General features: G+C 50.3%; 2 protein-coding genes and 1 pseudogene across 5 annotated transcripts; 1 reads left to right on the top strand and 2 right to left on the bottom strand.

Moving 5' to 3' along the window:
• Positions 1–397: 397 nt before the first annotated feature.
• LOC118709593 (tubulin alpha-1D chain) lies at positions 398–15,056 on the bottom strand. 3 transcript variants are annotated; one of them, XM_045575655.1, is made up of 4 exons: positions 15,000–15,056; positions 2,650–2,872; positions 2,161–2,309; positions 398–1,432 (listed from the first exon to the last, which is right to left on the bottom strand). In XM_045575655.1, the coding sequence occupies exons 1-4, from the start codon at positions 15,039–15,041 to the stop codon at positions 449–451; spliced, it is 1,398 nt and encodes a 465-aa protein (XP_045431611.1). In that variant the 5' UTR covers positions 15,042–15,056; the 3' UTR covers positions 398–448. The 3 variants fall into 3 exon arrangements, with proteins under 3 accessions (XP_045431611.1, XP_036277706.1, XP_045431612.1); XM_036421813.2 differs by lacking the exon at positions 15,000–15,056 and adding an exon at positions 5,831–5,970; XM_045575656.1 differs by lacking the exon at positions 15,000–15,056 and adding an exon at positions 5,831–5,848 and having other exon boundaries at positions 2,650–2,899.
• Positions 15,057–15,997: 941 nt separating this feature from the next.
• Positions 15,998–18,053, top strand: LOC118709594 (annotated as a pseudogene).
• A 1,356-nt stretch (positions 18,054–19,409) lies between these two features.
• On the bottom strand, positions 19,410–22,798 carry STK16 (serine/threonine kinase 16). 2 transcript variants are annotated; one of them, XM_036421823.2, is made up of 8 exons: positions 22,688–22,798; positions 22,155–22,343; positions 21,365–21,584; positions 20,992–21,125; positions 20,703–20,823; positions 20,482–20,577; positions 19,966–20,087; positions 19,410–19,861 (listed from the first exon to the last, which is right to left on the bottom strand). In XM_036421823.2, exons 2-8 carry the CDS (start codon positions 22,238–22,240, stop codon positions 19,723–19,725), a joined length of 918 nt encoding a protein of 305 aa, XP_036277716.1. In that variant the 5' UTR covers positions 22,241–22,343; positions 22,688–22,798; the 3' UTR covers positions 19,410–19,722. The 2 variants fall into 2 exon arrangements, with proteins under 2 accessions (XP_036277716.1, XP_036277717.1); XM_036421824.2 differs by lacking the exon at positions 20,482–20,577.
• Between the last annotated feature and the right edge of the window lie 3 nt (positions 22,799–22,801).

The raw sequence follows: 22,801 nt of genomic DNA, 5'->3' as shown, positions 1-22,801 counted from the left end.
CAACTTCACACACATGCTGTTTAAAAGCACCTTACCTCCTGTCCCAGGGTTTCTTTGTTGACGCTGCAGCCCAAGTGTGTGCAATCCAGAAGTTGAGGGGGGTTCATGCTTAATGGACTGATGGTTTAACCAATGGAAGAGTGGAGTCGGTGCATAAACTCCCCCATCCTCACCACCACTCCTACCCAAGGAATTCTTCTGAGATGCCATTTATTCAGCTGCATCTGCTCTAAATTCTCCCCCCTTTCCTGCTTTACACCCTCTTCCTGGAATTGCACCCATTAATGAAATCTGAAACCAGATCTGTTTTCTGGGGAGCCCGGGCTAAGATATCAGTCTTCTTGTCTCACATTGAAGCCTTCACCCCATGGTTTTCCCCAAGAGAAAAAGACATTTGTGAGACAATAATGCCACAGCACTTTATTTAGGATAGATACAAAGGATTCCCCTAGTATTCATCCCCCTCATCCTCTTCTCCCTCCCCCTCCACACTATCCATGCCTACCTCCTCGTAATCCTTCTCCAGGGCAGCCATATCCTCCCGGGCCTCAGAAAACTCACCCTCCTCCATGCCCTCGCCCACATACCAGTGCACAAACGCCCTCTTGGCATACATCAGGTCGAACTTGTGGTCCAGACGTGCCCAGGCCTCGGCAATGGCGGTCGTGTTACTCAGCATGCACACGGCACGCTGCACCTTGGCCAGGTCACCACCGGGCACCACAGTGGGTGGCTGGTAGTTGATGCCAACCTTGAAGCCTGTGGGGCACCAGTCCACAAACTGAATACTTCGCTTGGTCTTGATGGCAGCGATGGCCGTGTTGACATCCTTGGGCACCACGTCTCCACGGTACAGCAGGCAGCAGGCCATGTACTTGCCATGACGGGGATCACACTTCACCATCTGGTTGGCAGGCTCAAAGCAGGAATTGGTGATCTCCGCCACCGACAGCTGCTCGTGGTATGCCTTCTCTGCGGAGATGACTGGCGCATAGGTGGCCAGGGGGAAGTGGATGCGTGGGTAGGGCACCAGGTTGGTCTGGAACTCTGTGAGGTCCACGTTGAGGGCCCCATCAAAGCGCAGGGAAGCTGTGATGGAGGAGACGATCTGGCTGATGAGGCGGTTGAGGTTGGTGTAGGTGGGACGTTCGATGTCCAGGTTGCGGCGGCAGATGTCATAGATGGCTTCGTTGTCCACCATGAAGGCGCAGTCTGAGTGCTCCAGGGTGGTGTGGGTGGTCAGGATGGAGTTGTAGGGCTCCACCACAGCCGTGGACACCTGGGGGGCTGGGTAGATGGAGAACTCCAGCTTGGATTTCTTGCCATAATCAACAGAGAGCCTCTCCATCAAGAGTGAGGTGAAGCCGGAGCCGGTGCCCCCTCCAAAGCTGTGGAAGATGAGGAACCCTTGTAGTCCTGTGCACTGGTCAGCCTAGAAAGTGAAAGCAAAGAGAAATGTGGGGTGTGACGCACAGCTGACAAATGGGAGAGAACCAGCTTGTGGTGTTTCACATCCCCGCCCCCCCCTCCCCCCCCATGTATCACAAAATCCAGGGAAGACTTTCTCCAAGAGCTCAAAACAGGGCCTGATAAGGTCGGCCCGCTCTCTCCTCCTCATCTCTCTTCCTCTCTAAAGCCTCCGGAGGTCTCTAACAAACAGCTCTCTTGAATCTTGTAACATAATCATTTTTGTCATCACAATTTGCCAGCTCTACCCATCATACCTGTGTCTCCCTGATTTAACTCCAGATATTTCTGGAGGGTTTCCCCAACAATCCAGAAACTTATCCCCGAAGTCAGTCATAGAGCCCTGGCATTATTTGGATCCCTGCTTTTCATAAGGCCTTCTACCCTCACCCCTACAATACAAGGTGATATTCTAGGAATGCTTATGGACCTCCATCACTTGGCCAGGCAGCCCATGGGCAGGTTTGCCCTGATGGCCATGCTGCCCAGGATTGGGCCTGCTGCTGGAGAAGATAAAGAAAACATCCAGCTCCAGGCTGCAGCTATACTCTGCTTCCCCTGACCAGGATACAGGGCCCTGATCCTGTGTGCTTAAGACTTTTCCAGGAGGTTCTCCCAAGGGCTAAAGCTGTCTTTCCCCTATCTGGCCTCCAAACCACAAAGAGAATTCCCAGCCTTTAGCCCTTCTCTCACCAGTTTCCGAATCCGGTCCAGCACCAGGTCAATGAGCTCCTTTCCGATGGTGTAGTGGCCTCGGGCGTAGTTATTGGCAGCATCTTCCTTGCCTGTGATGAGCTGCTCTGGATGGAAAAGTTGGCGGTACGTGCCCGTCCGAACTTCATCTGCAATGAACAGAGTTTTAGGCCTCACTCCTCTTGTAGCCTGGCTCCCAGAGCCCCAGGGTACCCAGGTGAAGTGGGATCTCCAGGCTCCAAGTCCTACCCTGCAGGAGCTCCATTCAGGTTGCTCCTATTGCCCTTGACTTTAAGTGTTCATTAAGAAAAGGAAAGGGATGTGGGGTGACATTGGAACTCTAGAGCGGAGTGACAGTGGCTCTGCAGATGTGGAGTTCTAATTGGCTGCAGTAACTGGGAACCACACACTCCAGTGCTCTCCAGTTATAGAAAAGGACTTGCTGTGGTATCTGAAATGAGGCCATGGAAGAGATGGATCACTACTCACCAATCACAGTGGGCTCCAGATCCACAAACACAGCTCGGGGCACATGTTTTCCTGCCCCAGTTTCACTGAAGAAGGTGGTGAAAGAGTCATCGCCTCCCCCGATGGTCTTGTCGCTGGGCATTTGCCCATCTGGTTGGATTCCATGTTCCAAGCAGTAGAGCTCCCAGCAGGCATTGCCAATCTGCACGCCGGCCTGGCCCACGTGGACTGAGATACACTCACGCTGAGCAGACAAATGGCAGAAAACACCCTTAGCAGAGAGAAACGTATCGTGCCTAGACACAATTCCTGCCTTGCTTCCTTGAGTGGTTCTCCAGCTGAGGGCAAAGATTCTTGAACTCTGCTCCAAGAAATGTTTGGCTAAACCCTGTGGCTAAACATTTACAGGTGGCATTGAGGACCAGCAGGCACTGGTTCTGGGGGCTGGGCCAAACCCCTCAGGGGAAGCAGAAGATGTGGGCAGTTCTCAGGTTATAGTGTCGTGCTCAGGAACTATGCATCTGGAGGAATGTTGAAGGGATCAAATGAGGGCAGAGAACCAAAGTCAACCCATTCGTGTTCAGAAAGAAATTCGGGGCCACTGGTGAAGGAAACAAGATCCAAGTGAAGTTTCAGGAGTCAAAGATAAGGAAGAGGTTTATAGAAGCAGAAAGAAATTTGGATGCATGTGACAGCCAGAAACTCCAGTGAGAAAGGAAAAGGGGTCCTAGAATGGATATGGAGGTGCTACTATTTCATCTTGGGTGTGCATGGCTCTGGAGTAAGGTGGGACTGAAAAGAAAGGTCTTCCCTACATGATTCAAGGCTGGTGGCCAAAGAACCCTTCGCCGCTGAAACAGGACTGTTGGGTCTAAGAAAAGAGGAAGGCCAGTGTCCTTCCTGGGGAGTCCCATGAGAATCAAGAAGGCTTGACTCTCTTGCTTCATCAAAGATTTATTGAGCCTCTACTATGTACTATGTACTGCACACTGAGCTGACACATAACACCTAACACTCAGTCCCTGCCCTCAAGAATCTCACTAAGGAAGAGAGAGTTTCATAAGTTAACAGATGTGTGGCAGTGTAGTCAGTGGGGTACCAGAGACGTCTCCCAGACGTACTTCTCTGCTTGATGAGTAGTTTCCACAGAGCTTTCTAATAAAATGAGCACATTCATCAAATTTCCCCAAATTAAGGCTTAACAACACAGAGGATGTAGAGAAATGTGAACTCTTACACTGCTAGTAGAAGTCTAAAGTGTTGTATCTCAAATTAAGAAAAACCATATAATATGATACCATTTCTATAACCAATACTATGAATCATTGATAAATTTATATATTTACTATATAGTCTTGTAATGTGTATATACTGCAAAAATAAAGAAAACAAAAGGGAAAAAAAGAAAGCAAAGGAAAATATTAACCAAATTTTGAATAATGGTTCTCTCTGGTAGAGTTTAATGTAATTGGAAAAAGATCCCTTTTCTTTCTTTCTCTTCTTTTTTTTTCTTTCTTTCTTTCCTTTCTTTTTCTTTTTAGATCCTATTTCTTGAAGTGGGTAACAGGTGTTCTTTATACCTTTTTACATATCTAAACTAGTTCGTAGTCGAAACCAGTTTGGCTCAGTGGATAGAGCTTCGGTCTGCAGACTGAAAGGTCCCAGGTTTGATTCCGGTCAAGGGCATGTACACTGGTTGTGGGCACACCCCCGGGGCCCGCAACCAATGTACAGTGAGGGAGAGGGGTGCAGGAGGCAGTTGGTCGACGTTTCTAGCTCTCTATCCCTCTCCCTTTCTCTCTGTGGAAAAACAATAAAATATATTTATAAATAAATAAATAAATAAATAAATAAATCGTAATTTTTTAAAATGAGGATACTTTCTCCATAAATTTGACATTTTTATCCTACATATAATAAAACCCCAATATGCAAGTCGACCAACCAGTAGAATGACCAGTTGCTATGAGGTGCACTGACCACCAGGGGGCAGCTCCTGTGTTGAGCTCCTGCCCCCTGGTGGTCAGTGTGCTACCACAGGCGAGCACTGCTCAGCCAGAAGCCAGGCTACATGTGGGCAGGAGGCAGGCTCTGTCTACAAAGTCAGACACTGTGCTGGCCCCAACTGCTGGCTTGTTCAAGGTGTCTCTGACCTCTCAGGTATTCCTGAGGTGCTAGAATCAATGCCCCTTATGGTGAGCCAGCAAGTTTGGGGCAAAGAACACCCCTGGTGTCACAGAGACTTGGCCTCAAAGCCCCCTCATTTGACCTCAGACAAATTACTTCACCTCAGCTGCCCTTGCTCTTTTTCTTGACTGTAAAAAGAGCACAATCTCCTACCTGTATCCAGCAGGCTTTGTCATTATGTTGATTAGATCCCATATATTAAGCATTAATCAGTTCCAGAAACTATGCTAAGTGTTTCACATACATTATCTCATTTGATCTTCACAACAGCCCCCTTGAGTAGGTATTTTTATTAATCCATTTTACAGATGAGGAAACTGACTCTCAAAGAGGTTAGGTAACTAGTTCAAGGTCATGAGTAAAATGAGGAATATTCAAAGCAGGGACAGTCTGGCTCCAACTATGTTCTTAATTGTTCTTCTATCCTGCCTATGTGGGGAGATAGGTTAAAGATATAAAATAATCCCACACCCAGACAACTCTGAGTAACTGGAAGAACCCTCCCTCCACTTCTCCATTTCCCCCCCTCCCCCGCCCCCACTAATATGTAACTGCAGTTGGGCAAGGCTTTGAGGGTGTATCCCCACAGATTCACATGACACAGTGAATCTGCCATGGGGCCCAGGGTTTGTAGGGCAGTGCCTACATTTTGTGCTCCAGTCCTGCTTACCCCACACTCCCTACTCCTAAATTCAGAGCCCTTTAGCAGCCCTGCTCCTGAGTTCAGGCTCAGGAAACACACACACACACACACACACACACACACACACACATACACACACACTCACACATCCTGGTTACCATTACCCTGCCCTTCTTCACCCCTGCACATAACCCCTTATATCAGCACATTTGGGAAGGGGTACAGATATCTGGAAGTCTCTTTCCCCCTTCCCCACCCACCTTCCCACACACTGTAGCCCCATGAGTACCTGGACTCCCAGAGATTCCTCACACCACCTCCTGGGCCCACCGGGACCCTCGCTCGCATGCTTAGCACCCCACCTTTGCTCACCATGCTGTTGGTTGAGTGCTGACTGGGATCGTCTGTCTGCTGCTAAATAGAAAACAGGGATGAGTTCGTGAGAGACCCACAGCCTCCGGCCTCCTTATGCTCTCTGGTCTGCTCTCTGGTGGAAATGTTGTTAGAAACATCCCCAGGAGGGCAGGCCTATTGACTCAGTTACCAGGCAGCAGGCAAGTCCTGGTCCGGGCCCAAATAGGGAAGTGAGGTGGAGTGTAGGCGGGGCTATGAGGAGTCTGTGGTGAACTAGAACAAGGAGTCCTTGGGCAAGAGACCAACCTCAGGGCCTTTGGGTGGGAACTCTATCATAGAACATAGGGAATAAGAGCTTGGGTTTAGCCTCATCTCTAGCATTTAACTTTTTTGCCTCAATTTTCTCATCTGCAGAATGGGAAGAGGTGGTGTTGTGAGGATTAAACATAAACTTCCTAAGTGCTCTGTCCGGAACTGCTGTTGTTCTCCAAAGGGAAAACAAGCTGATGATGCACTGCCTCCTGTTATTTGTCGGAGTCTCTCCCTATTTCAGTGCAAGTTGTTGCTGGTCTCGTCTGCCCTGATTTCTCCACAGAAGGACTCGCCCTCTGGCCTGAGGCAAAATTATGAAATAAAAATGTTAATCTCTCGCATTTGTATTCTGTGTTTGTAGTTCTTAAGGCTGCTTCACCCTTATCTCCTTTGAGACCCTCAACTTTGTGAGGTAGGCAAGGTGGGGCCTCCATTCCCATGATGTCTTGCCCATGGTCACATGGGGGTTAATTAGTGGTAGAATTAAGAATCTGGGGCTCAAGCCCAGTGCTTCTCCACTTTCCACATTGCAGAGTTGTCACTGTCCCTCATCCCCGTCCTGTGTCTCTACTTTCTTCCTTTCCTTTTCCAGTTGCAGTGATGATCATTCTCTTGCGTACTCCTCAACTCCCTGGCCTCCCTCTAGCTTCAGCAGCCTCATTTGACTAAACCACAACCCTAAATAATCCATTTATTCACCAAGTCTGTGCCTGTACTGACCCAGCGAAATAGGGGGGAGGGGGGGGACCAGAAGCAAGCTGATGAATCTGACTTTGAATTTATGACCTCAAATGGACCCTAATGCTGCCTGGAAACCACACAACATCTCGTCTGTCATTTTCCCAAATAGCAACCACGACCTGGAATAGGAATGCCAGATTTAGCAAATAAAAAAATTTTATCTACCAACCCTATCCACGAAGTAGTTGCTACTATGAGATTTCAGTCACTGTGGCAATTAGTGGAGGTTATTTTGAGGGAAGGGCTTTTTCAGAGTCCTTCTCATCACAGTTTACTAGGGAGTGACCTGAATATCAACGTGGCTAACTCTGATTTAGGTCGTAGACTGAAGTCTTCTCTCTTCCACCTGGACCTAAGAGGCCAAGATCCCCAGAGAGAAGACAGTCAGCCAGCACTTCAAAGGCAAGGAAGCCCAGCCTCCTAAAGGGCTGATTCATGAAGCCACAGACCTCAGGAATTGTCATCTTGGGAATTATTATTCGGATGGAAGAATTTGGGGCCTACCCACTTAGGCCCCAAACTCTCTTATCTAGTACTTTTTTAAACTTTTATTTATTTATTTATATTTATTTTTAGAGAGGAAGGGAGAGGGAGAGACAGAAACATCAATGATGAGAGAGAATCACTGATTGGCTGCCTCTTGCAACCCCCTCCTACCCCCACTGGGGATCGAACCTGCAATTCAGGCATGTGTCCTTGGCCGGAATCAAACCTGGGACCCTTCAGTCCACGGGCTGACGCTCTATCTATGGAGCCAAACCAGCTAGAGCTGTTAAGCTTTTTAAAAATGTTTTAATTGGCCGAGACCGGTTTAGCTCAGTGGATAGAGCATCAGCCTGCGGAATGAAAGGTCCCAGGTTCGATTCTGGTCAAGGGCATATACCTTGGTTGAGGGCACATCCCCAGTAGGGGGTGTGCAAGAGGCAGCTGATCGATGATTCTCTCTCATCGTTGTTTCTAACTCTCTATCCCTCTCTCTTCCTCTCTGTGAAAAATCAATAAAATATATTAAAAAAAAGAAAAAAAGAAAAAAAGAAAAAAGAGTAGAAGCAGAAAACTGATTAGAAGGCTACACAGTAGGTATCCAGAAATGGGGAATGGGGCTGGGACTAGAGTGGGAATGATGGGAAATGGCTAGGTTCAAAGTAATGGGACATGTTAATGTGTGCAGCAGACCACGCAACAGCCTTACCTGCCCCCTGCCTCCACTTCTTTGTTGACAGGGTCCTGATTTGTCTAATGACTCCCCTTCCACTTACTCAAGGAAGATAGTTTTCCCCCAGGCCCATGAGTGAGTATAGCGCAGTTTAAACCATTCATAGTCGTTCTAGTCCCTCTTTCCAGAGGTTAGTTTAGAAATGGGGCCAGTGAGCTGGAAGGGGAAGCCTCCAAGGAAGTTTTAAGGAAAGGCTTTTCTCCCTGATAATAAGAGATGTGGGAGGAAACTCCCCTTTTCCTGCCTCAGGACAGTGTCAGTCGGAGACATGATACTTGGAGCTGTTGCAGGCTTCTTGTGATCAGGAGGGAAGAAGTCACCAGCTCACCGAGGATGCCAGAGCAGAAAGCTGGAAATACTGGGTTATTAGTGACATCACTGAAGCAACCCTGGAACCGCCCTATACTCAGAATCCTTGTGGGACAATAAATAGCCTCATTGTTTAAGCTGTTGTTAGTTAGGCTTTTCATTATTTGCAGCCAAAAAAAGAAAAAAGAGATCCAACTAATAAAAGAGGAGAAGGAGAGAGGGAAAGAGGAATGCAGGATGATCCTAGGGTTTAGACTTAAGCATGTGGATGGAAGATGATACTGTTCACTCAGACTCAGAAGCCTAGGACAGAGCAGGTTTGGCAGGTACTGGGGTGAGGGTATTGAGAATTCTAATTCAAATCTGTTATGTTTGAGATGTCTAATGGCTTCCAAGTGGTGATGTCAACAATGCAAAAGTCACATGAGTCTGAAGTTCAGAGAAGTCCAAAATGGAGATGTAAATTTGAAAGTCATCAGCATGTAGATGTTATTTCTTTTTATTCCATTCTTTCACTATGGTTGGGGAAGGTATAGATTGTAGTTCTGTTCCTTTTGGATAACCCTAGAAATGTAACTTTTTATTAAAGACATTTAAAAATACACTTAGAGGAGAGATAATATAAAAAATCCCCTTACACTCATACTCATCATCCCCCTTCAACAGTTACTTTTTCAGGGGCAAAAACAAAGAAAAGAGAGAGCCCAGGACTGAGCTAGGGGAACTCCCTTTAGAAATAAACCATGAAAAACTACGAAGAAGTGGCCAGGACAAAAACCAGGATCGGGGTGTGGGGAGTGTGTGGGGGTGTGGTGTGGTGGTGGTGTCATTGAAGCCAAGAAAGCAGTGTTTCAAGGAGGAAGGGAGGACCAACTAAGTCAAACACAGCTGAGAGGCTGAGAAAGGTGAAGATAGAGATGTAAACATTGGCAAGATGGAAGTCACTAGAGAACTTGGCAGATCATCTCAGTGCAGCATGGGAACCAAGCCTGCATAGAGAGTGGGGAGGAGACCAGATATGGAGATATCCCTTGAGAAAGGTTGGCTGTGCGAAGGAAGACAGCTGGTAGGTGCTCCAGTCTGAAAACAAAAACAAAAACAAAAACAAAAAAAAACAGAAGGATGTGCACTGAGGCTCAGCTCCACCTCTCCCAGAGGGAGTCAGTGGAGTCATTTGAAACTTTGAGGACCTTATTGCTCTGATCCAAGATGGAGGTGTAAGGCCCTCGCTGGTTTGGCTCGGTGGATGGAGAGTACGCCTGCGGACTGAAGGATTCTGGGTTCGGTTCCAGTCAGGGGCACATGCCTGGGTTGCGAGCTCCATCCTCAATGGGAGGCATGCAGGAGGCAGCCGATCAATGATTCTCTCTCACCATTGATGTTTCTGTCTCTCTCTCCCTTTCCCTCTCCCTTTCTCTCTGAAATCAATAAAAATATATTCTAAAAATAAAGATGGAGATGTAAGATTCTGGGGAAAGGTTAAAAAAGACAGATAACAATGCACAAAGGGAAAAAAGTATAGCAATCCAGAGAATGTGTTTTACTGGACACCATGTACAGGATGGACTAAGCAGAGATTCAATGGGAAGAGTGAAGTGCCTGGAATCATCTAGATTCTGTACATGTATGTGAATGTCTAAAAGTTTTCAGTCTGGTAATATGGACCGTTACCTGCATATCCATGCAGAGCTATGACCCTCATTTAGAAGCATCTGTATACATCTTGAGGATATACACACTCACACTCATGCGTGTGTGCACACGTGTGCATGCACAAAATCAGAAGTAGAATCTCCATTCCACTAACATGCCTTGGATATTTCTCCCTGCACCTTTGTCTTCTCCATGTTCCCTGCTAGAAGGCCTGCTCAGGGGTTGTAAACTTCTTGCTACAGGGGCCAGGTAACATAAAAGTGTAATGTAGGCTGAGCATATAATGTTAAATGGCAACAGATACTTGTCTTCTGTGTCAGGAAGACACAAAATGGTGTGTACTGAGTGAATTGGAGCAACTTGTTGCCTATCATAAAGCTCCATTTGTTGCCATTTTGGTTTCCTGTTGCTGCTGTAACAAATAGCTACAAACTTAGTAGCTTGAAACAACATGAAGTTACTATGTTCCAGTTCTGGAGGCCAGCTATCCAAAATTGGTCTTATGGGGCCAATTCAAGGTGTTGGAAGTGTTGCCTCCTTCCAAGGACTCGAGGAGAATCTTTGCTTTTTCCATCTTCTAGAAGCTGCCCACATTCCTTTACTCGCGACCCCCTTCCATCTTGAAAGGAACAATCACACGTGACCTTTGCTACTGACCTCTTCTTCCCTGACTCTGACTCTCCGGGCCCCCTCTTCCATTTCCAAGAAGCCTTGTAAGGGCTGGTCCCACCCAGAAAATCCAGAATTATCTCCACATCTCAAGATGTTTCCCTTAATCACATCTGCAAAGCCTTTGCCATGTAAGATAATATAGTCACAGGTTTTGGGAATTAGGATGTGGATCTTTTTGCAGGGCTAGTATTCTGCCTACCACTGTTGGTAAATGGGAATGCAGGCCTAATATGGCCAGACCCACCAGTTCTTTTCAATTAAACCTAGAAATCTGCATTTTAATTTTTTTATTGACCCCCCTCCCCCAATTGACTTCAGAGAGAGGAAGGAAGATGGTGCCTCCTGCATGCCCCCTACTGGGGATCAAGCCTGCAACCCAGGCATGTGCCCTGACTGGGAATCGAACCCCAAACAGGGCAACTTCCTGGTGTATGGGATGACACTCAACCAACTGACCCACACTGGCTCACCTAGAAGTCTGCATTTTATATGACTGTGTAGAAAAAAGTTAACATTAAAGGCCTCAGACTGCTATCCTTAGAAAGGCCTGCTTACAAGATTGGCCGGTGGCTGGCATCTGGGAACTCGGCTTTTGAAGTCTTCCAAATCAGCAGTTAGCTGACAGTGATGGTTCGTTGTGCCTAGACTCTTCATCTAAATATAATTTATGCTAACACCTGCTTTTCTTCTAGGAGTCTGGAATTGTTGCATGTGCTAGGCAAAGGTGCTTATGTGACCGGCACCCAATAAAAACCTTGGGTGCTGAGTCTCTAATGGGCTTCTTTGAGCAGAAACACTGCAGAGAAATAGCGCTGTATTTTTATTCTGGAGGAAGAACACACTTTGTGAGCCCTTATGGGTGGAAGAAGGCATAGATTACTCCACACACCCTATGTTTTTTCCCCTTAAGATCAGGCTGTGTATTGTCCTATGTTTCTGTAATAAGCCTTAGTTGTAAGTACAATTTTATAATTTTATGCTGAGTCCTTCAAGTTCTTCTAGCTAATCTCCTAACATAGGGGTGGTCTTGAAAATGCCCCAACACAAAGACAATTCCTGAATTTTTTCATAGTTTAAAAGTTACATGGGGTTATTAACACTGTGTGGGCCAAATAAAACATTTCTGAAAGTAAATTTGGCCTCCAGGCTGCCAATTTGTAAATTCTGGCTTCTTAGATGTCTACCCTAATTTTAATCCCATCTCTGAAGTGAAAAATTCACCCGACACACTCAGCACACTCCTACTATGTGCTAAGCACCATGGTAGGAACTAGGGATACAAAGATGAATGAGAGCGGAAACCGGTTTGGCCTCAGACTGAAAGGTCCCAGGTTTGATTCCGGTCAAGGGCATGTACCTTGGTTTCGGGCACATCCCCAATAGGGGGTGTGTAGGAGGCAGCTGATCGATGGTTCTCTCTCATCGATGTTTCTAACTCTCTATTTCTCTCTCTTCCTCTCTGTAAAAAATCAATAATATATATATATATATATATATATATATATATATATATATATATATATATTTTTTTTTTTTAAGATGAATGAGATACAGTCCTTACCTTCAAGTTTGCTATGTAGTGGAGTGGAAGTGTACACAAATAAATGCAGCATGATGCGCTACACCCACTACTGTAAATAAAATGAATAAAATAATAACCCAGATAGCTGCTTACAGTGCTTTGCCATGTCTATACACATTTCTAAATCATCTGGTCCTCAGAATCTGAAGTTTTCCCACTTTTACAAATGAAGAATCTGAAAGTCAAAGACATTTAGGATTTTGCCTAAGCTAAAATCTCCTTTGGTATGCCTTGTGCTGAGGTGGGGTTGCACAAGGGAAAAGAGCCAGGGATGGTCTGCACGAGGCCAGATGTTCTGTTATCACTAAGGTTCTTGCTCTGTGGAGACCATAACCCCATTTCCCAAAGCAGCCTCAAACTATGCCCTTGTCAGCTCTTTTTTATAATGAGTCTTGTTCTTCCAACCAGATGATAAGTCCACTGGGAAGAGAGACCTTGTCATGTTTCAACATATTCCTTTCCCTGTCTTGCCTAAGTAAGATGTCGTTTAGCTATCTTGTTGAGAAAAAGTTGTCATGCTAGTTATTAATATTTTGTCCTACTGTGTTGTGTTGTCAGAGAGCCCTGGCCCTAGCAAACACTATGGTAGGAGAGGCAGGTGAATCCTTTCCAAGGGACTAGCCGGAGGGACAGGTTCCTTACGTGTGTGCCGATGAGCACATGGGGCACTTCCTGATGGAATTTCCCCAGTGAAAGGAGACAGCTAGGAAATGTAAGGCACGCCAAGGAAAACAGAAGTGAACTGAGACGTTCACTCTTGCAAGAAGTGGAAATGAAACACAGAAAGAGGGAATGGCTTCTGCTGAGGCCTGCACCTGAGTGCTGACGCTCTAAAGATGCAGGTTGTGGATCCTGCGCATGGCTGAGGGTCAGAAGAGGATGTGAAAGACAAAATCGGCCTCGGTATCAGAGTCTTCGTTTCCTTTTTTCCTCTTCCGAGTCAACAAGCATTCTGATACTTCACAACATTGCTTTCAGGGTGGAGTCGTCTCCTATTCTCTGATGAAGAAGCCAAGGGCTCAGTGACATTAAGTCACCTGCCCAAGGTCACAGAGGGCAGTCAGGATGCGAGTCCAGGTGCTAAGGACTTCAGGCGGAGCTCCCGCGGTTCCGGCAGCTGGAAGGCGGCAGGCGGTGGTGGCAAGGGCTGGCTAAGAGCTAACAGTGACGGCACTGATGACGAGGCCACTATCCAGCGGGCACCGGCCGCGCCGGGGCAGGTTCCCCGGGTCTGCCTTCGCAAAATGGCTGCAGGGAGTAGCTCGGCGGGGCCGTCGAAGGGATCGGCACCCGGGGCTCAGGCGGTGCAGCTCGCGGTCCTCGGCCTCCCACAGACGTTGGCCAAAGCCAGCTGTCCCGGGAGTGCAGCCGTAAGGGGTTCCTGGAGGACCGGCCGGAGCCAGATAGCCGGTTGGAGCCGCCGGAGAAGCAGGGCGGGAGGGCAGCTGCGAGGACCCGCTGCAGCCACCTGGAGCGAACAGCCTCTCCGGCACCCGCCCAAGTCAGGGCACCTGAGCGCCCGGCACCCCCAGGCCGCAGGTGCGGGCGAGACGCGCTCCGCCCGGGCGCCCCCTGTGCCTGCGTGTGGGCCCAAGACCCTGGGCGAGGGGTTCAAGCCCCGATTGCTCCACGTTCGACAGGTGAGGGACCGGGGCGCGACGGGCGGGAGGCCGCCGCCTGGCCCCACCCCCGGCGCCGCCTGCCCCTCGCGGGGCGTGGCCTCCGGGCCCGGGCGCCTAGTGGGCGAGCGGAGCACGGCCCGCCTCCCTATATAAGGCGGGTGCCGCACTGCAGCTAGCGCACTTCTCACTGAGACCCGTCGCCCGGACTCGACGTGAGACCCACCGCCCGGACTCAACATGGTGAGCGCGGGCCCCGCCAGGACCTTGCCCGTCCCCTAATGGCCCCCCTCCCTCCGGGGCGCTCCCCCTGGAGAGGCGCGCAGCCCGCCGCCTGGCGCTCCGAGTCTCCGGCAGGCGCCCGGGTGCTTGCCTCACCCCCACCCCCACCCCCACCCCGTCCGACGACTGCTGACTTTGGCCGGCCCGTGTTGTCCACTTTCATAGGCTGGGGAAGGGCGCGGGGAGGGGAAGGTGGAGTGAGACTCTTCCCTAGGAGAGGGGAGCGGTCCTGGAGGTCCCTTCCTGCTCCCTCAAGCGCTTGCGCCCTAATCCTCCCGAGGGGAGTCACGCGGTCCGGCGCCCGGTTCCCGCGGGCGAGGGAGACCCGCTTGGCTGCCCTCCGCCGCCAGCCTCACCCCACCCCGTCCCTGGGACGGGCCGAACACGTGCTTGGCGCCAGAAGGTGGAAGGGGGATCGGGTTACTGGATCCAGCATCCTCTTTTCCTCCGGCTGCGTGTGCATCCCTCCTGCCCACACACAGCCTCCCCCCGCCGTGACTCAGCACCCCGCTTCGGAGCCAGGAATGGGGTTCGGTCTCGTGCGGCGGGCGGGCCGGCCCCCCTCCGGCGGGAGCCCGGAGGCGCGGACGGGCAGAGACAGCTGTGGCTGAGCGGGAGCTCGGGCCGGGCCAGGTTGGGGGGAGGGGAAGAGGTGCGTGTAGGGGGTGGTATTTATAGCCCTGGAACGGGGGCCGAAATCCAATCCTCGCTTTCCGCTGGGATGTAATTGGAAAGAGGGGGGGCGAGTACAGGGCGGGGTGCAGGATGGCGTTCTTTCTGCCCCGGGGCAAGGCGGGTTACCTCTGGTGCCTCACCGCGGGTTCCGCTTCCTTTGCTGAGCATTTGGAAACCTTCACCCCGCCATTTCCGTGTCGGACTGGGCGGCCGCGCAGCCCCGTGCCGGGCCACTTTGGCGCGTCAGGGGTTACTTTAAGACAGGCATGGGCTAGCACACAACCCCTATTGCCCTCACCTGCCCTCTGCGCTCACAGCATGATCCGCTGCTATTTTCCCGAGGCCTGTCGACTCTGATGAAGGTGGTAAAGACTCCCAGGGTGCAGTGGGGGAGAGGGAGATTAGGGAGGAGGTGGAGAGGGAGCCAGATGGGATTTAAAGGTGGGGGAGAGGGCATCCTGATGCCAGCTGATGCCGGACTGGAAGGCTGAGATACCTCTGCAGCCCGCAGGAAAGAAAGGGGGAGAAGGTTATATGAAATGTTAGCTGTTCATCCTCAAAGGAAAGAGTTAAGCGAGTGAAGGCCTCTAGCTATAAACTAACAGATCTGGAAAACCTGTCTTTTCCCAGGCTCTGCAGAAGCTGTTTCTGGGAGGGTAGGAATCGGGAACAGCTAAAACGTTGCCTGCCTGAGTATTCTCTGAGTGTGGCAGGGTTATGTGGAGCCACAGCTCTTGCTTTAAAAAAAAAAAAAAAAGTTTTTATTAATTTTTAAAGCGAGGGGAAGGGAGAAAGATGCAGAAATAGAAACATCGATGAAGAAACATCATCAATTGGCTGCCTCCTGCACACCCCCCACTGGGGATCAAGCCCCCAACCTGTTCATGTGCCCTGACTAGGAATCAAATTGGTGACCACAGCTCTTAATCGACAAGCTCCCCAGGGAGTAGTAGGCTAAGGGGCTGGCCTGCCCTACTCGGTGCCTCCAGTTGGGGAGCCTGGTAGGCTGCCAGCCTTTTCTGACCTCTGTCCAGCCCCAAATTTCTACTTTTTGCCAACTGAGTCATCCTAGCTAAAAGGTTATAGGATGGCAGAGAGGTTCATAAGTGAGAACTTATGCTCTGTTCCCTCTTTTTTTTTCCTCAGCGTGAATGTATCTCAGTCCATGTGGGGCAGGCAGGTGTCCAGATGGGCAATCCCTGCTGGGAGCTGTACTGCCTGGAACATGGGATTCAGCCTGATGGGCAGATGCCCAGTGACAAGACCATCGGTGGAGGAGACGACTCCTTCACCACCTTCTTCTGTGAAACCGGAGCTGGAAAGCACATGCCTTGGCCGTTTTTGTGGATTTGGAGCCCACTGTAATTGGTGAGAGAAAGAAGGGGGTGGAATTGAGGGGAGTGGAGAGTGATTCTAACGCTTCTTTCTGGAGAGAGAGTACCTAGACCTGGTAGACCTGGCTTTCCTCACTCAGTTTGAATCTAATCGAGGGGTGACCTTGGCCAGCAGGTCTGGGGTTCTCTCACACTGGTATCTTGGACTGGCAGAAGGATGAGCTATTGCACATATCTCACTGCAGCTACCGCACTGAGGGAGGGAGGTCCGGGCTGAGCACAGCCTTGTGGTTTGGGCCCTGACATTGTGGTTTGTGCCCTTGCAGATGAGATCCGGAATGGCCTATTCTGGCAGCTCTTCCATCCAGAGCAGCTCATCACCGGGAAAGAGGATGCTGCAAACAACTATGCCCGTGGTCACTATACCATTGGCAAGATCATTGACCCAGTACTGGACCGGATCCGCAAGCTGGTGAGAGTCTGGCAGGGAACGGGAGTAGCTTTTGATGATGCTAAGGGTCAGGAACATTTTTTTTCCAGGCCTTTTTGAGGGAGTCATCTCTTAAATGTACTTGTTCCAGAGCATGTTGCTTATGGAATACTCATTAGTCTTTGCTCTCACTCCTGAGGTATTTAGGCTTTTGTGGAGCAAGAAGATAGAGTTCCTCAGGACCCTCTCCCACCTACACTGCTCTTTTTCTTTCTTGTCTTTCAGTCTGACCAGTGCACAGGACTTCAGGGCTTCCTGGTCTTTCACAGCTTTAGAAGGGGCACCGGCTCCAGCTTCACCTCACTCTTGATGGAGAGGCTCTCAATTGATTATGGCAAGAAATCCAAGCTGGAGTTCTCCATCTACCCATTCCCCCAGGTGTCCACAGCTGTAGTTGAGCCCTACAACTCCATCCTGACCACCCACACCACCCTGGAGCACTCAGACTGTGCCTTCAGTCTACGGCCATACCACCCTGAATGTGCCCGATCTCGTCTGATCTCAGACTGTACCTTCAGTCTACGGCCATACCACCCTGAATGTGCCCGATCTCGTCTGATCTCAGACTGTACCTTCAGGTGAACAATGAAGCTATCTATGACATATGCCTCTGCAACCTGGACATCGAACACCCCAGCTACACCAACCTCAACCGCCTCATCAGTCAGATTGTCTGCTGCATCACAGCTTCCCTGTGCTTTGACAGGGCCCTCAACGTAGACCTGACAGAATTCCAGAACAATTTGGTGCCTATGCGCCAGTCATCTCCGCAGAGAAGGCATACCACGAGCAGCTGTCGGTGGCGGAGATCACCAATTCCTGCTTTGAGCCTGCCAACCAGATGGTGAAGTGTGATCCCCGTCATGGCAAGTACATGGCCTGCTGCCTGCTGTACCGTGGAGATATGGTGCCCAAGGATGTCAATGCTGCTATCGCTGGCATTAAGACCAAGCTCAGTATTCAGTTTGTGGACTGGTGCCCCACAGGCTTCAAGGTTGGCATCAACTACCAGCCACCAACTGTAGTGTCCGTAGGTGACATGGCCAAGGTGCAGCTTGCCGTGTTCATGCTGAGTAACACAACTTCCATTGCCGAGGCCTGGGCCCGTCTGGAACACAATTTCGACCTGATGCATGCAAAGAGGGCATTTGTGCACTGGTATGTGGACGAGGGCATGGAGGAGGGTGAGTTTTCTGAGGCCCGGGAAAATATGGCTGCCCTGGAGAAGGATTATGAGGAAGTTGGCATCGACTCCTATGAGGACGAGGATGAGGGAGAAGAATAGACCAGCTGCCTGGAGCCCACTCACTATGTTCATTTCAAAATCCTTTCGAAATAAACAGTCTCCTTGCACGATTTCTTGTTCCCTCTGTGATGTGAATACTTGAGCTTCTGCTGCCTTCCTCTTTGTGCTGCTGCTGTTGCTGCTTCTGCCCTATTTGCTGCTCATGACCCGTTTCCCTTCCATGGCTGAAGGTGAGACCTGCCAAGGATCCCATGCCAGACTCAGGAAACATGACCCTGGGGACCTTAATGTAAGATCCTAAGGGGAACCCAGGATAGGGAGGAAATGAGGACTGAATCCTGGATCAGTCTGTCCAGCCACAAGCTATTGAAGGATATGAGTCTTCACTTCTTTTCTAAGTAGGAGTTTAAGTCCAAAAGTTTCTGTATTTGAGTTGGACTAGACCTATTCTTCCTGCTGCTCCTGCATTCACCGACTCTGGAAGCAAGGCTTGGCCCAGGCACCTCTGTTATGAGGGCTTGGGAGTGGGGCTGAGCTGGCCCAAAGTTCCTTGGCATGGAGCCCAGTCATAAGCTTGGGGGATGGGAGGGAACAGGGCCATGTCCTAGAGTTGTTTATGTCACTGCATAAACAGCCTTGCATAGCTTACTGTCTTGCTGCTTTGCTGGGGGCTAGGGCTGTGCTATTAAAAGTCAGGTCATCTCCCCTGTTTGTGCTTTCTTTCTGGCCTTGGTCCCTCTGCTAGCTGGTGGGATCCTCTTGCCAGGGCCCTGGGGAAAATTTCAACTTCACTAATAGGCACCCCAGGACCCACACTGACGTCAGCATGTGGGGGTTGGCAGGGTTGGGGGAAAGAAGCTTCAATCTCTGGAGCAAGCAATGCCAACCCTGCCCTTGCTGCCCCTCCCTGTGATTCAGGGACGCAGCGCCCTTCCCTGGGGAACAGGTTTCAAGCCCAGTAAGGCAAGGTCCCTGTTTACTCAGCAGAGCAGGCAGGAAGTGGCAGCTGGATACCGCCACGCCACACTGGCCTCATTAATCATTAACCATGCGTGAGCTAAAACAATCTGGGAGAGACTGGGCCAATATGGCTGCCTCCTCCACTCCCTTTGCCCCCAGGCTCAGGCTGAGACCTGTTATCTAGCTGTCTCAAGCTTCCTTGGATGTCTCCACCCAGAAGCCCTTGCCTGGCAAACCAGTTGGGCTGCTCTAAGCTATCCACTGCTGGGAATGAAGGAAGGTAAGAATGAGTTGAATGCGTTTAGGAGACCCTGGTTCCAGTTCTCGGCATAAAAGCCTACTCAAGCCAGAGCAACTTTAAGTTTTCAACTAAGTTAAGCTAGAACTGCCGGTAATCATGCCTCCTGACTACACTAGCCCCTCTTTTCCCCAGGCTGTTCCTTAGAAATGGCCAGACTTTGGGACCCTTATATCTCTTCTAACTCCAGGAACAATGAGACTTAGAGCCACACCAAACTGCTTTCACTTTATTCTATTTATACATTCTCCTGCTCCCTGATTTGGAAGCAGACCATGATGTAAGCTTGGCAGTCCTGCTCAGATCCTTTATCAGAATCTATCAGTTTGCCTTTCTCCATCCCCCACCCACCCCAATTCAGGTTCCGTGTCCAGCAGTCCTGAGGGTAAACAGCAGAGATAGAATGCACTGACTCTCGCCAGCCCCCTGTCCCAACTATGAGAGAGCGGGCCTGGATAGAAAGGATGGAGATTCCAGCGAAGGACAAGGCACAGGCCACCTCAGCGTGGCCATTGGTTTGTTCAGATTTGGGTAGTGTGCTGGCCTGGAGCTGGGGGTTGCAGAGCCTCCAACTGACTGAGGAGGAATGGAATATAAGGGCGCTGCAGGGGGTCCACAGTCATCATCGAGGCCAGCAGCTGCCGCAATGCTGAAGAATGCCTGTGGAGGGAGGAGGGCAGAGTGACTGAGGGGCACCTATCCGTCGTGCTGAGGCTCCAATGTCAAGGAGAGTCTAAAGTACCTGGTGTCCCTTCATCACTCACCTGGGGCTCTGTGGGATGCTGAGTTGGTTCTGTACAGCCAGGGCCACACTGTCACCCTTCTGAAACACCATGTCATAAGGGCCTTCCCCAAACATCATAGCATATAGCACACAGCCTAGGGACTGAGCATAACTTGGTTATTCCATAAAAGGGGACCAATGGAGATGGTAACTCCTAATTCTGTAGTGAAAGGAGACTACATCAACTAAAAGGACTACGCTAATGTCAGCCACATGACAGAAACTGCCAGTTAGCTGGAGGCCTCTGCAACCCTTGCTTAGCCACTGTCTTCAGCTATGACTCTCAGCTGTACCAACCCTGTTCAAAGGGCAGAGTTTTACCACTTCCTGAGCAATTCAGTACAGTGTCAGCAACCGTTCTCAGGAAGGAAGTTGAGGGGGATGGGGACATACATGGTTCCTGGGGCCCCATGCACTGAAAACCAAAAACCTGCTCCTCCACAGGAGGTACAAAGCAGCTCCCCTCCCCCCAGATTCCTACCCGCATGCTCCTCACCCAAACATCAGTCCGCTCATCGATGACACATTGGCTCTGCACAGAGAAAAGCTCCGGGGCCCGGTAGGAAATGGTGCACCGCTGGGCTGCCCAGTCCTGGAACAGTGGCCCCAGAGCTCAAAAGTGGGGCACGTGTCACAGTCATGTGACGAAATTGGGAAATGCACCAGAAGGGGTCAGGAATTGGGAACAGGTGGGCAAAAGAACTTGCAGACTCTTACCTGCAGGGCCAGAGCTTGGCGGGAGCTCTCCACTTGGATGCGTGCTTGCTTCATGGAACCCAAGTCCATTAAAACCGGCTGCCCCTCATCTCCAAGTAAGATATTGGTGGGCTTCAGATCCCTGTCGGGAAGTGGAAATAAGCCATGAGCATCTCTGGACAGGAGGCTAGAATCCCAGGGAGGCATAAGAATCACAGGGGCAGTTGCTTGGGAGGAGAGCTCAGACCTCTCATTTCTCTTAGTGGGGGCTCTTTCTGTCCCAGAAAGTACACAGGGCACTCCTACTGACCTGTGGGCATAACCCTGGGCATGAATGGCTTCAAGGCCCCTGCAGATACCCAGCAAAAGCTGAAGGATTTCATCTTCAGTCAAGAAGTTGCCTTTGTCTTTCAGCCTTTCTATCTCATTCCACAGCGTACCTCCCTGCAACACAAATATCCCCACAGTTGGTTTTTCAGCTTCTGTTCCGAGTCTTATCCCTTCTCTATGTCAAAAGTTATCAACCTTTTCACCACACAACCACACCCTACAGTCCCATTTGGAGTCCTCTAAACTCCAAATCTGAAGTGGTCAAACCCAAGACAGATAAAGGATAGGCTACTGATTCCTAACATACTTGACTGCTCTGTTGCAACCCCTCCATAGCCAGGAGACTTTCTGACCTTCAAGTAAGGTAGTAGCAGCCAGGCCTCATGTTTTGTGCCCCGCTCCTTCAGACAGTAAGCCACGAGGCGAAGGATGTTGGGGTGATTGAAGAGGCGATGCATATCTGCTTCTCGCTGGGCCTCCTCCACATCCTGCTTCTCATGACACAGGATTCGCTTCAGTGCGTAGAAGTGTCCATCATGAAACCCCTCCACTAGGTCCACGTAGCTGAACCCACTGTGGGCCAAAAGGGTCTGTGAAGGGCCATGGTCATCTCCCACATTGCTTGGACCCAGAGGAACTCCTTGGGGAGAATGGGGATGTCTTTCCCAGTTAGTAGAAACCCTCCCAAGATATGACTCTAAGAGAAGTTTGGAGATCATTACACTTTGAGCTCAAGGGCTGGGACATAGTAATACTGAAGTCCTGTGGTCTTAACCCAGTGTTCTGCACATGACAGATGCTCAATAAACATTAAGTGAATAGTCAACATATAGGTGCAGTGAACCAGGCACCGGCAAGACATTTTATATGCCTTATCTTATTTAATCCTCACAGCTCCATCAGTGTCACAAGATAGTAATTATCTCCATTAAGCAGATGAAGAACCCATGGCTTATCAAGGTCACACAGGTCGATTAGGAGGCCTGGCTCCAGGATCCACTTTCTTGACTAGCCTGTCACTAGGCTCTGTCAAGTGAGTTATAGGATAGGCTACAGAATAAAACCTTTGTGCCCCTAATCATGTGCAGACTGTTGTCCTTCAATCATCACAACCCTGGGAACTAGTCATTTCCAAACACTCACCCCTCCCCCAGTTTCTGGATGAAGAGGTAGCGCTTATTGTCAATGGTGACAGTTCCCGGCGAGCAGATACACAGCGCGTGGCCCATAGCGTCTCAGTCATCCTCCTCAAGGACGGTGTTAGGTGCCAAAGCGTTGGTCCAGGTTGAGTAGGCTCTTCCGAGCGATGCGCTGGGGGTCCAGCGGATCATGCTGGAAGGAAAAGAGCGGCAGGGTTGCGGGTCGGACACAATCCAGACGACCCTGAGCTACTGATGTGGAGAGCTCAGGCCCAAGTCTCGGAATCTAGAGAAAACAGGTCCTGGCGATACCATCTCCAAGAAAGCTGGGATCGGGTGTCTTAAAGCCTCAGGCCACGCAGCGACTACCAGACCGCTTCCTACACCTCCAGCCCACCTTCGGGCGGCCCCGTCTCCCACGCCCGCTCGTCGCGAAGGCAGGGCAGGGGAGTGCGGGGCTCGGGCCCATCCCTTGCAGAGCCCACCCCCGGCCTCGGCGTGCAGACCCGAGTAGGCCAAGAGAGCTTCTCCACTGACCTGGCTTGGGCAGCAGAGAAGCGCCAGGGACCGGAAGCGGCGGGTGCGTCATCATTCAGCGCCGGCGTAACGGCCCGCGGTGTCCTAGCAACCGCCGGGCCTGCGGAGGATGTA

Source organism: Pipistrellus kuhlii, unplaced genomic scaffold, assembly GCF_014108245.1.
Source record: "Pipistrellus kuhlii isolate mPipKuh1 unplaced genomic scaffold, mPipKuh1.p scaffold_m20_p_7, whole genome shotgun sequence".
In the NCBI taxonomy this organism is placed as follows: Eukaryota; Metazoa; Chordata; class Mammalia; order Chiroptera; family Vespertilionidae; genus Pipistrellus; species Pipistrellus kuhlii.
Note: the sequence above shows the minus strand (reverse complement) of the source record. Positions and strands in the feature narration are given on the sequence as shown.